This window comes from Mustela nivalis, assembly GCF_964662115.1.
Source record: "Mustela nivalis genome assembly, chromosome: 4".
NCBI classification, from domain to species: Eukaryota; Metazoa; Chordata; class Mammalia; order Carnivora; family Mustelidae; genus Mustela; species Mustela nivalis.
Window position 1 is genome coordinate 115,071,966 of NC_139023.1, and position 14,248 is coordinate 115,086,213.

Consider the following 14,248-nt stretch of genomic DNA (forward strand, 5'->3'; position numbering starts at 1 on the left):
CTAAATCAGCCAACAGAAAACTTTCTTAGAGGGAGGGGTACTGAATTGCTTTAAGACTAGAACTATGTAACATAGCCTTTCAAAGTAATCATATTCTTTCTAATTTCATTCAACAAATGAAGGTCTGATGTCTTGTATGTGCTATGTTTTAAATCTGACACAACTAATGTTCAGGGGGAGAGAAATGAATGCTTCTTTCTGAGTTAATCCTCCAAAAATAAGCATTCTCTGACAAAGTGAACAGCCGATTTTCTATTTTGTTAAAATTGGTGATTCTATGCATCTTTACTATTAATCTACATATTTTTATTCAACTCAGATCTTTTGTATCCCACATAAACAAAGCTTGATTACATAACATATATTTATAGTGTTATATTAAATATAGAAATGTTTTCCTACTGTAATAAATAAAATTTATAATAAATCAATTACTTATTTACAGAAAGTTATTCCCAGAAACGTAAGATATGTTCCTTTTGTCTGTAGTACTATTGCTATTTTAAATACTGGTTTATAGGTTTTCTAAATTAACAATAACATGCTCATGAAGCCAATAATCAGCATTAATGCAATCATACCACAGTCTAAATAAAGGTCAAATTTCAGTAGAAACACTGTCCATTGGGGCACCTGGGTGGCTCAGTGGGTAAAGCCTCTGCCTTCGGCTCGGGTCACAGATCCCAGGACCTGGGATCAAGCCCCACTTTGGGCTCTCTGCTCAGCAGGGAGCCTGCTCCCTCCTCTCTCTCTCTCTTTCTCTGCCTGTCTCTACTTGTGATCTCTATCTGTCAAATAAATAAATAAATAAAAATCTTTAAAAACAATAACAACAAAAAAGTACTGTCCATTGCCAAGAACAAATAAAATATGCCCTAAAATATGCCCTAAATTTGTCTGCTCTCTCACTAATATGTTAAGAACTCTCAGAAGCTTGATGGTCTATAAAATCTGTTGTCATTTAATTGTATCAGATAATTATGTAATATATCATTGTTAATGTAGTCAACTCTGACATCATAAAGAACTATTGACTAGGATTTGTTTTTTTTACCTTGATAATGAGTCAGGCTCTCTTACTGTGTAATATTTCTTCATTTTATTGGCATTGTTAAGAACTCTTTAAAATTCCTTTCTCATTCCTCTTTTTCATTCTTATCTTACGGATCACTTTTTATTAAACTCAGTGAATTTTATTGCAAAATATTGTTGATATACAAGCTGAAACACATACTTAGAAAAGGAATACACATTGCTATTCTTGTTACCTACCAAATATGTTTTCAGATTATAAAAGTTTAACTTAAGATGCTTATGATGTCACATTTTAAAGCACCCTGAAAATACCAACTATAAAGATTTAATACTTTGTGTTATTTTTATATAGTATAGATATTGCATAAATTAAAATCTCATTAAGTTAATACCTTTTTGGTAATTTTGTGAACATAAGAAGTAAAATCTATTTTTTGTTTAAGATTTCTGAGTACTTTCCTTCATATTACATGATTATATCTCTAGGTAGTGTAGTCTGAAGTAAATCACATGGTTTACAAAATAAAATATGGACTTAGTCTTTACAATTTTTAATAAATACAACTAGAACATCTAGCCATCTGTTTCTGGAATTATACAAAGTTCAGTATAGATTACAGACCATCCTATTTTTCAGATTTTCAAATCATCATTGATATAGCACTATAAAATTGACAATGAATCTGATTTAAGCACTAACAGTTTCTAATGAAGAAGTCGCTGGATGGTTTACAGCAAATAACCTTGCAAGGAAAGTATACTTGTGGGCCAAATATTTTTATCACTTACCAGCTCTTCCTGAAGTTGGGAGATGAGTTCGTCCCGTTCTTTTAGCTGCAGCTTCAGCAGTGAGCATTCATCTTTCATTATATCCTATAAAAACATCAAAGAGACAGCATAATAGGCTTAGCCCTTTCACTTTGCTCTTGATAAGGAAAGTCAGCTTCACAGTGGGAGATAATTGCATATGACTAATGAAACTGAAATTTTCTCTACAGTGTGGTATTTTTCATAATATATTCTAAGTTGCAAAATAAACAAGCTAATGTATCTGAAGATATTATTGTATATATATACACACTTTTTTTTTAAAAATCAGTCTCTCTCTTTGATATTCATTTGTCCATTTTGTTGCCAATAACAGAAACTAGTGAATTATCCTAAATTCTTTCTTCCCATTCTTGTACATACATAGTTGAGTAGAAAAAGGACGATACTATAAGAGATACTTTTATCTACCATTTGTTCCCCTACTATAATGAAATATTAATTCCCAAACCAGTTACCATGTTACAGCCTTTGTCTTTAATGACATCTCTCTAATATTTGTCCCTTCCCCTAGAGCTCTATCTTTGTGCATTTAATCTTCTCACTGGTCAAGTACACTCAGGCACAGCCTCTGTGTACACAATACATCCATATCTAGGGCCTATATTACTGTATGCTGGTAACTCTCAGATAAAATTTAACTTAATCAAAACTCCTCCATCTTCCAAGCATCAGTCCACAAACAAAACTACTTCTTGAGCATATACTCACATTGTCCCATAGACATTCCAGGGCAACTATCATCTCATCATTTCCCCTCTACTTGAAAACTTCACTTCTACTTAACTTCTCACACCTTCCTAGTATCTAAAAATACCCAGGAAGCCATCCTATACTCTCAGTTTTTACTCACTCTGAACCAAATCTGATACCTCTCTCATCTCTGTTTCTTTATTATGTCTTAGACTCACTCACTCTTCTCTAAACTCATTAACTTGCTTCTTTCCTGGCTTAATGCAGTAAGTTTCTAAACTGGTTTTCTATCACATTCCCAATCTGCCAGAGGTTTGCCATTAATGGGGATAAATTACATTCCCTCTTATTTAACAGCTGATCACCTCCTTCAGAAAAATAAAGAAGGCAACACTCTTTAGCACAGCATATAGTGCCTTTCGTTATCTGCTACTTGCTTATCTCTGGAGCTTCAAAGTTTTCATTTCCAACTTTCTTAACAACCTTCGCTCATTCCTATAGAACCGAAACACAAGGTGTTTTATCTATCCTTGCTTTACACACACGAGTCTGGATTACACAGTCTTCTACCCACAGCATCCCTCTCTTCCCCACAACTGTGCTTTTAGAGGCATTTCAGACATTGCACCTTATTCCACTAGAGAGTTTCCCCTTGTTGGCCGAGTAAGATGTCCCCTGGGAGTAAGGGCATGCTCCATAGCATCTAAATCATACGTCATTTCATGCAATATTAATACTTTACGTGCTGTTTGCTTATTCCCCAGCCTCTTCGGACCTTTTTCCCCCTCCACTTCAGCAAACAGACTATTTCATTAGCACCAAACACTGTAACTAATGTGTATAAGCTCAAAGCCAGATTCCCTTCCCATAAAATCACCAAATAAGTAATATAAGCATTAGAACTCCCACTTTTTCTGAATCTGTTAACTGAACTGGCAAGGAAAACAACAGCTAATGACTTAAAAACAACAACAATAACAACAGAATACTTGTTTATTTTGTTTTTCATGGTGTTAATAATTTCTACTTCCTCTAAACTAAGCAACACCAAACATATGATTTGGATTTACTAATTTCTTTCAGTTGTTTACAACCAGCTTGACTGGGAGAGGGTAATTAGCCTCCTTTTGCAGTAGGCCTATTTCTTCCCTAAATCATGTTTTCATAGAGTTTACACTCATTGTTTTTAATATTTATTTTCATAGATTTTAAATATTAATGCAAAGAACGCTTAGCCTGCTCCACAATATAAAGGAAAAAAAATAGCAAATTTAAGAGGTAGCTAAAAGAATAATCCTGCTTCTTAGAATCTGAGATCTAGGATCAAATTGTTGGGCTTTCAATTAACTAGCCCTATGGCTCTGTGCTAGTAACTTGTGTGTGGAGGCTGACAATAACAGCAGACCATAAACTACCTGATGGCAAATACTACACTGTACTAATATTTATATTCCCAAAGCCTTGCATAATATCTCACTTAAGAAAAATTAATTCTTCTCATAAAATAAAATGTCACAGGTAAATTCTTTAGGAGACAAATACTGAGGTGGAGTTAAGGGTGCAAATGGTTTATTAGAGATTAAACCCATGTAAAAAGAAAAGAAAAATCAGACTTGGGTAGGGAGATAGCTGGACCCAGGTTCATACCTGAGGAGTCCTCTGTCAGCCAAATGAAGAGATCCAGAGCCAAGAGCGCCTATTAAGGGAATAACAGGTTGAGGGCAAGTGGGCAGGCTCTTATATCACTCCCTGTTCAGTCACTGACTGGGGGCTGTCTCAAGAGCTAGATCTCAGCTGCTGTTATTTATTCTTTGTTTCAGATCATCCACAGAGGAGATTGACTTCAGCTAGAAAGAAGAGGCAGGCCCTTAGGGCATGAGCTAAGAATAAAAGGCAATCAGCCAACCACAGGACTTGGAGTTGGGCTGTGAGTCCTTTACTCAAAGATCTGGGCATCTGTCTGAATCTACTACAACTTTTTAATAGATTAATTATCAACAATATTTTTGTATGTTAATTAATTATTTTGTTGGTTAATTAATTTAAAATGGAAGATTCACCTATATTGTGACTAAAAGGAATCATAAAAAAATTGTTTTCTCACTTTATACAATTCTCTCATTTTGTTCTTGAGGAACTTCTTCAAGAAATTCATAATCTCACAGTTTTCAAGAAATTCATAATCTCACAGTTTTCAATCAGATAGGTGTAATATGTCATTTACATTTACTTATGGAATAATGCATTAATTATGTCATCAGAAGCCAATTTTTACAAAAACATTTATGATGACTATGCAATGAATCTTAGTCATTTAGAGTTTCATTTTTAGTAATATTCACAGAAATATTTGTTTAATAGATAAAATAAAATCCCTTGAACAACATTCTTAGCTTAAGACTAAGAGCAATATCCCCTCAATATTCTCACTATGTTTGCAAATCTCTAGGATGTATTTGGCAGGATAATCTACTGAGTTAACAATCATATTAATGGGGACGCCTGGGTGGCTCAGTTGGTTAAGCGAGCTGCCTTCGGCTCAGGCCATGATCCCAGGGTCCTGGGATCGAGTCCCACATCAGGCTCCTTGCTCGGCAGGGAGCCTGCTTCTCCCTCTGCCTCTGCCTGCCTCTCTGTCTGCCTGTGCTCGCTCGCTCTCTCTCCCTCTGTCTCTGACAAATAAATAAAATCTTTAAAAAAAAATAATCATACTAATGTGTAGAATTAATTCGATTTTAACATTCTTGATTTTTCAAATAACAAGATGCCTGGGTGGCTCAAGTCAGTTAAGCATCTGCCTTTGTCCCAGGTCATGATCTCAGAGTCCTGGGATCCAGTCCCGCATCTGGCTCCCTGCTCAGTGGGGAGTTTGCTCCTCCCTCACCCTCTGATCCTATCCCCTGCTCATGCCTGCTCTCTCCTTCTCTTAAATAAACAAAAGCTTAAAAAAAATTATTCCATTAACCTGTAGGCTAATGTAACCAATTTAACCTTGTACTTATTTCAAGATTTATTTATTTGAGAGAGAAAGAGCACACAGCAGGGAGGGGCAGAAGGAGAGGGAGAGAGAGTCTTTTTTTTTTTTTTTAAAGATTTTATTTATTTATTTGACAGATAGAGACCAGAAGTGGGCAGAGAGGCAGGCGGAGTGGGGGGCAGGCTCCTGTGAGCAGAGAGCCCGATGCGGGGCTTGAGAGAGTCAAGCACACTCCCCACTCACTGTGGAGCCTGACACCGGGCTCAATTTCACAACCCTGAGATCATGACCTGAGCTGAAATTAAGAGTTGGACTAAGCTTCTGCTTATTTAAATGTATATTACTCATTGATAGGAAACTACAGATTTTAATAATTATGATATTTTCTCATTTAAGCACAATTTTCAGGACTAAAATTCAATTCAATTTTTTAAAATTAAATTATATTATTATAAATTCATTAATTATTTATAAATATGGAACTCAGAGTGTGGTAGATTAAAGATAGCTACAAATATTTTGTTACTATTCCTACTGAAAGATGGAGGCCAATGCTCTGTCTTTGGATCTAGGCTGGTTTTATTGTTTGACCATGAGGATACGATGGAATTAACTCTACATGACTTCCAGGACTACATAAGAAAAAGCCTTTCAGATTCCACAACTGATCTCCTACAATGCTCCTTTCTCAGGAAGCCAACCAATGCTCCTTTCTCAGGAAGCCAACCAATGCTCCTTTCTCAGGAAGCCAACAGCCATGCCAAAAAGTAAAACCACATGTACTTCTGTTGACAGCTCCCTATGAGCTGTGAGAGATATCCAGCTTCAATTGTTAGCCCTGAGAATGAGCCATTTTGCACATCTAGCCAAGTGCAGCTTTCAAGTGACCAAAGCCCACAGCACTATCTGACCATAACTGCCCAAGTTGAATTGTTCCCAAATTCCTGACCTACAAACAGTGAACAATTAAAATTATTATTTTATACAATTAATTTTAGTACCGCACATGTGGACAAAAACTCCAAATTATTATAATTAGAATTATAGTTGTAAAAATTGTATGCAGCTAGTTTTTAAATAGAATTTTTGTAATTTATGTTTTTTTGTGATTTAAGTTGTAGTTTAAATAGTGCAATTGTCAAATAGCTCATTTCATGCATGAAAGGAAGATTTATGACCTCATTTCACAAGTTACTAGAGAAGCAGACATACAGATATAAAAGCAGCTTACAAATTATCTTATTCTTTTACTTTTATTTGATAAATCTGGAAAGTTAGAACCAGATACTCAGATATTCAGGAAATTTGTCCCAAATTCACTTATCTGACTTCAATCCCATATATTCCATAATTTATTTTTGCCTAGAATTAGAACCAAATCATTGTGTCAGACTATTATATAAACAGAAATCAAATGCCAAAAAAAAGAGGCAAGTAGAATCCATAAATCATTTTGAAAATGATCGTATGCTGAAATTAGAAATACAGGTTTAAAAAAATCACATTATTTCTAACTCATATACCTCCATATAATTCTGCAGGTAAACTTATTAATGTAATTCTGGGCTGCTATTCACAAACACATATCAAAATTGGTATTAAGTCATCATGATTCTTTCTATTTATAGACCTCTGGAGGGCTTTACTTTATGATTTACAAGTTATTTCCTCATTCTTGTAAACAAAAAGGTCAAAAGATTTTTAAAAAATAAAGGAAAGAGACAACTCTATCAGAGAAAAGAAGGACAGAATGTTATGAACAAGTAGAAAACAAAAGAAATAGGAATATGGTAGGAAAGGACAGCAGGGCAGAGGTCACAAAACACAAAAATGTATAATAATAGACAATGTATTTTGCAGCTCTACCTAACTAACTGACCTTCTGTAATTCTCATGTTAACTGAGTTTTAAAGTAGCATGCTACCTGCAATACCTGAGCAGCTAGAGAAATAAAGTAATGTAGGCATATAGTCACAGGAGCATAAGAGGAACTGCTTCTTGAATATTGAAAACAAAGAGTGCTTGGGTGGCTCAGTTGGTTAAGCAGCTGCCTTCGGCTCAGGTCATGATCCCAGCGTCCTGGGATCGAGTCCCACATCCGGCTCCTTGCTCAGCAGGGAGCCTGCTTCTCCCTCTGCCTCTGCCTGCCATTCTGACTGCCTGTGCTCACTCTCTCCTTCCCCCTCTCTCTGATAAAAAAAAAAAAAAAAAAAAAAAAAAAAATTGGGATATAGTTTCTTCTAACAGATCAAAATATACCCTAAATAATGCATGGGTTTGTTCTAGTCTCTAGCCTGATCACATTCTTTCCATTTTTTTTTCCAAGCAACTTCTTATCAATTATTTTTTTAGAATCTTTTTTTTTAAATTTTCATCTTACAGTCATATTCGATCCCTTCGTTGTGTTTCCCTTATTTTTTAATATATGTAAGTTTTTCTTTCTTTAAAATTTTGGGAGGCAGTTTCTTCTAACAGACCAAAATACACCCCAAATCAAGGGTGTGGCTCTGTTCTATTCACCAGTCATATATATATATATATATATATATATATATATATATATTCATTTTTTTATGCATTCTTCTCTATCCCCCCCACCCCATTTTTGGGTTTCTTTTGACTTGATTGGTGTATATTTTTCTGGGGATGTTGCTACCCTTTTAGTATTCTGTTCTCTCATTCAACTGCTCTTACCTGGATAAAGCAACAAGGAAGAAAAATTCACCTCAAAAAAAAAAAAAAAGAAAGAAAGAAAAAAAAAGAAGAAGAGGCAGTACTGATGGCTGGGGACCTAATCAATATGGACATTAGTAAGATGTCAGATCTAGAGTTCAGAATGATGATTATCAAGGGGCTAGCTAGGCTTGAAAAAAGAATGGAAGATACTAGAAAATCCCTTTCTGAAGAAATAAAAGAACTAAAATCTAACCAAGTTGAAATTTAAAAGCTATTAATGAGGTGCAATAAAAATCAGAGGCTCTTACTTCTAGGATAAATGAGGAAGAAGAGAGAATTAGTGATATATAAGACCAAATGATGGAGAATAAAATAAAATAAGTAAATAAATAATAAAATAAATAAATAAATTAAAAGCTGAGGAAAAGAGAGATTCACAACTACTGGAGCACGAAGAGAGAATTCCAGAGATAACTGATACCATAAGATGAAAAAATATTAGAATAATTGGGATCCCAGAAGAAGAAAAAAGAGAGAGGGGTGCAGAAAGTATATTGGAGCAATTTCCTTAATTTGGTGAAGGGAATAGACACATCAAAATCCAGGAGTCACAGAGAATCCCCCTTAAAATCAATAAAAATAGGTCCACATCACATCATCTAATAGTAACATGAGTTTCAGTGACAAAGGAAAAATCCTGAAAGCAGGTTGGCACAAGAGGTCTGTAACATACATTGGTAGAAATATTAGACTGGGAGCAGACCTATCCACAGAGACCTGGCAGGCCAGAAAGGACGGACATGATATAGTAAGAGCACTAAACAAGAAAAATATGCAGCTAAGAATACTATATTCACCTAGGCTATCATTAAAAATAGATTGAGAGATTAAAATATTCCAGGACAAACAAAAAATAAAAGAAGTTGTAAACAACAAACCAGCCCTACAGGAAGTATTGAAAGGGATACTCTAAGCAAAGAGAGACCCTAAAAGTAACATAGACCAGAAAGGAACAGAGACAATATACAGTAACAGTCACCTTATAGGCAATACAATGGCAAAAAATGCCCCAATCAAAAGACACAGGGTATCAGAATGGATTAAAAAAAAAAAAAAAAAGACCCACTGATATGCTGTCTGCAAGAAACATACTTTAGAATCAAAGACACCTCCAGATTTACAGTGAGGGGGTGGAAAACAATTTACCATGCTAATGGACATCAAAAGAAAGCTGGGGTAGCAATCCATATATCAGATAAATTAGATTTTCAGCCAAAGACTATAATAAGAGATGAGGAAGGACACTATATCATACTTAAAGGGTCTATCCAAAAAAAAGACCTAACAACTTTAAATATCTATGCCCCTAACATGGGAGAAGCCAATTATATAAACCAGTTAATAACAAAATCAAAGAAACACAACAACTATAACAGGATAATAGTAGGGGACTTTAACACCCCCCTCACTGCAATGGACAGATCATGCAAGCAAAAGATCAACAAGAAAATAAAGGCTTTAAATGGCACACTGGACCAGACAAACATCACAGATATATTCAGAACATTCCATCCCAAAGCAAGGGAATACACATTCTTCTCTAGTGCACATGGAACATTCTCCAGAATAGATCACATCTTGGGTCACAAATCAGGTCTCAACTGGTACCAAAAGACTGGGATCATTCCCTGCATATTTTCAGACCACAATGCTTTGAAAATAGAACTCAACCACAAGAGGAAAGTTGGAAAGAACTCAAATACATGGAGATAAAGAGCATGCTACTAAAGAATGAATGGGCCAACCAGTAAATTAAAGAAGAATTGAAAAAATTCAGGGCAACAAATGAAAATGAAAGCATTAACTGTTCAAAATCTTTGGGACACAGCAAAGGTAGTCCTAAGAGGAAAGTATATAGCGATACAAGCCTTTCTCAAGAAACAAGAAAGGTCTCAAGTATACAACCTAACCCAACACCTAAAGGAGCTGAAGAAAAAAGAGCAAAGAAAGTTTAAACCCAGAAGCAGAAGAGATATAATAAAGATCAGAGCAGAAATCAATGAAATAGGAACCAAAAGCACAGTAGAGCAAATCAACAAAACTAGGAGCTGGTTCTCTTAAAGAATTAGTAAGACTGATAAATCCCTGGCCAGACTTATCAAAAAGAAAAGACAAAGGACCCAAATTAATAAAATCATGGAAGAAAGAGGAACGATCACAACCAACACCAAAAAATACAAAATTATGAGCAAATATACGCCAGCAAATTTTACAATCTGGGAGAAATGGATGCATTCCTAGAGACATATAAACTACCAAAATTAAGCCAGAAAGTAGAAAACTTGAGCAGTTCCATAACCAGTAAGGAGATTGAAGCAGTCATCAAAAATCTATCAACGAACAAGAGCCCAGGGCTTGATGGCTTCCCAGGGGAATTCTATCAAACACTTAAAGAAGAATTAATACCTATTCTCCTGAAACAAAGAAAGAAAGAAAGAAAGAAAGAAAGAGAAGAGAAGGAAATTATCTAAATTCATTTTGTGAGGCCAGTGTTACCTTGATCCCAAAACCAGACAAAGACCCCATCAAAAAGGAGAATTACAGAACCATGTCCTTGATGAACACGTACATATGAGAAAATTCTCACCAAAATACTAGCCAATAGGATCCAACAGTACATTAAGGATTATTCACCACAACCAAGTGGGATTTATTCCTGGGCTTCAAGGTTGGTTCAACATCTTCAAATCAATGTGACACAATACACTAATAAAAGAAAGAAGAAAAACCATATGGTATTCTCGATAGATGCTGGAAAAGCATTTGACAAAGTACAGCATCCTTTCTTGATCAAAACTCTTCACAGTGTAGGGATATAGGGTACATACCTCAATATCATCAAAGTCATCTATGAAAAACCCATGGTGAATATCATTCTCAATGGGGAAAAACTGAGAGCTTTCCCCTTAAGGTCAGGAACACGGCAGGGATGTTCACTATCACCACTGCTATTCAACATAGTACTAGAAGTTCTAGCCTCGGCAATCAGACAACAGAAAGAAATAAAAGTCATCTGAATTGGCAAAGAAGTCAACTCTCACTCTTTGTAGATGATATGATAATTTATGTGGAAAACCTAAAAGACTACCCTTCAAAACTTCTAGAACACACATAGGAATTCAGTAAAATGTCCGGATATAAAATCAACACACTGAAATCAGTTGCATTTCTACACACCAACAGCAAGACATAAGAAAGAGAAACGTAGGAGTTAATCCCATTCACAACTGCACCGCAAACCATAAGATACCTAGGAATAAAGCTAACCAAAGAGGCAAAAAATCTGTACTCAGAAAACTATAAAGTATTCATGAAAGAAATTGAGGAAGACACAAAGAAATGGAAAAACATTCCATGCTCATGGATTGCAAGAACAAATATTGTGAAAACGTCTATGCTACCTACAGCAATCTACACATTTAATGCAATCCCTGTCAACATACCACCAATTTTATTCAAAGAAATGGATTAAATAATCCTAAAATTTATATGGAACCAGAAAAGACCCCAAATAGCCAGAGGAATGTTGAAAAAGAAAACCAAAGTTGGCGGCATCACAATTCCAGATTTTAAGCTCTATTACAAAGCTGTCATCATCAAGACAGTATGGTATTGGCACAAAAACAGACACACAGATCAATGGAACAGAATAGAGAGCCCAGAAATAGACCCTCAACTTTATGGCCAACTAATCTTTGACAAAGCAGGAAAGAATGTCCAATGGAAAAAAGATAGTCCCTTCAACTAATGGACAGCAAAAGAATGAAACTGGACCATTTCCTTACACCACACTTAAAAATAGACTCAAAGGGATGAAAGACCTCCATGTGAGACAGGAATCCATCCAAATCCTTGAGGAGAACACAGGCAGCAACCTCTTCGACCTCAGCCGTAGCAACTTCTTCCTAGAAACAGCATGGGCAAGGGAAGCAAGGGCAAAAACGAACTACTGGGACTTCATCCAGATCAGAAGCTTTTGCGCAGCAAAGGAAATAGTCAACAAAACCAAAAGACAACTGACAGAATGGGAGAAGATATTTGCAAATGACATATCAGATTAAAGGCTAGTATCCAAAATCTATAAAGAACTTATCAAACTCAACACCCAAAGAACAAATAATCCAATCAAGAAATGGACAGAAGACATGAACAGACATTTCTGCAAAGACGACGTCCAAGACACATGAACAAGTGCTCCCACTCAGCATCAGGGAAATACAAATCAAAACCACGATGAGATACCACCTCACACCATTCAGAATGGCTAAAATTAACCAGTCAGGAAATGACAGATTTTGGCGAGGATGCAGAGAAAGAGGAACCCACCTACAGTGTTTCTGGGAATGCAAGTTGGTATAGCCACTATGGAAAACATTATGGAGGTTCCTCCAAAAGTTGAAAATAGAGCTACCCTATGACCCAGCAACCACACTACAGGGCATTTACCCTAAAGATACAAATGTATTAATCTGAAGGGGCACGTGCACCCAAAGTTTATAGCAGCTATGTCCACAATAGCCAAACTATGAAAAGAATTAGATGTACATCAAGAGATGAATGGATAAAGAAGATGTGTATATATATACAATGGAATTCTATGCAGCCATCAAAAGAAATGAAATCTTGCCATTTGCAAAAATGTGGTAGAACTAAAGGGTATTATGCTGGGCAAAATAAATCAATCAGAGAAAGACAATTATCATATGATCTCTCTGATATGAAGAATTTGAGAGGCAGGGCAGGGGGTTTTGAGGGTTAGGGAAGGGAAAAAAATGAAACAAGATGGGACTGGAAAGGGAGACAAACTGTAAGAGACTCGATCTCAGGAAACAAACTGAGGGTTGCTGGGGAGTAGAGGGGGAAAGGATAGGGTGCCTGGGTCATGGACATTGGGGAGGGTATGTGCTATGGTGAGTGCTGTGAATTTTGTAAGACTGATCATTCACAAACCTGTACCCTTGAAGCAAATACTATATTACATTTAATTGTAAAAAATAAAAAAAATAAGAAAGACCCCAAATATCTGTACTTCATTTTCCAAAGCCTTCTTAAAATGATTTTATTTTGTAGGCATAAAGATAAAAACAAATTTCCTAGGGTCATAAAATGAGTTAGTAAGCAAGGCAAATTAGATTTCTGATCTCCTACACCCATGGGTTTCATCAAAATCAATTATGAACTCTACTTAAGATATAAATGTCTTATAAACTCATCAACAATGAGCTTCTCAACAAAGAAAGTCAAGAAGTGATATAGTGATATTAATTTATATTGCCCCACTGAACTTGCTTGATATAAAATTCTTGGAGAAACATATTCTTAGGAGATCTTAAGATTCTCTGATACCCACATTTTTTTTTTCCTCAGAGAGGACAGACATAACTGTCACATTATACCTGTATTTTTAAAATAAGGTAAGTGATTATGATTTTTCCCATAGTATAGATTTTATAAGAAATGAAAATGAAATGGTTAGAAATACCCTGTTAAACATTCCTTTCTGCTATGAAATCCTGCTTTCCTGCTTTTCATTTTTTATTTTATTTTTAAAATTATGATTATTTTTTAAGTAGGCTCCATGCCAAGCATGGGGCTTGAACTCATGAACCTGAGGTCAAGAAATGCATGCTCTACCAACTGAGCCAGCCAGGCAGGCACCCCATGCTTTTCACGCTTTAAATAAGAAATAGGGGACCTCTTGGTGGGAATGCAAGCTGGTGCAGCCACTCTGGAAAACAACATGGAGGTTCCTCAAAATGTTGAAAATAGAACTGCCCTATGACCCAGCAATTGCACTATTGGGTATTTACCCTAAAGATACAAACGTAGTGATCCAAAGGGGCACGTGCACCCGAATGTTTATAGCAGCAATGTCCACAATAGCCAAACTATGGAAAGAACCTAGATGTCCATCAACAGATGAATGGATCAAGAAGATGTGGTATATATACACAATGGAATACTATGCAGCCATCAAAA

The 14,248-nt window shown here is 35.8% G+C and overlaps 1 protein-coding gene across 6 annotated transcripts in view; it reads right to left on the reverse strand.

Annotated features, from left to right (window-relative positions):
* CCSER1 (coiled-coil serine rich protein 1) overlaps positions 1-14,248 on the reverse strand; it is a 1,379,910-nt gene that overhangs the window by 743,009 nt on the left and 622,653 nt on the right. For all 6 annotated transcript variants that reach the window (XM_082727420.1, XM_082727421.1, XM_082727423.1 and 3 more), the window contains exon 8: positions 1,825-1,908. In XM_082727420.1, the coding sequence (XP_082583546.1) occupies positions 1,825-1,908 (84 nt within the window). The remainder of the gene's footprint in view (positions 1-1,824; positions 1,909-14,248) is intronic.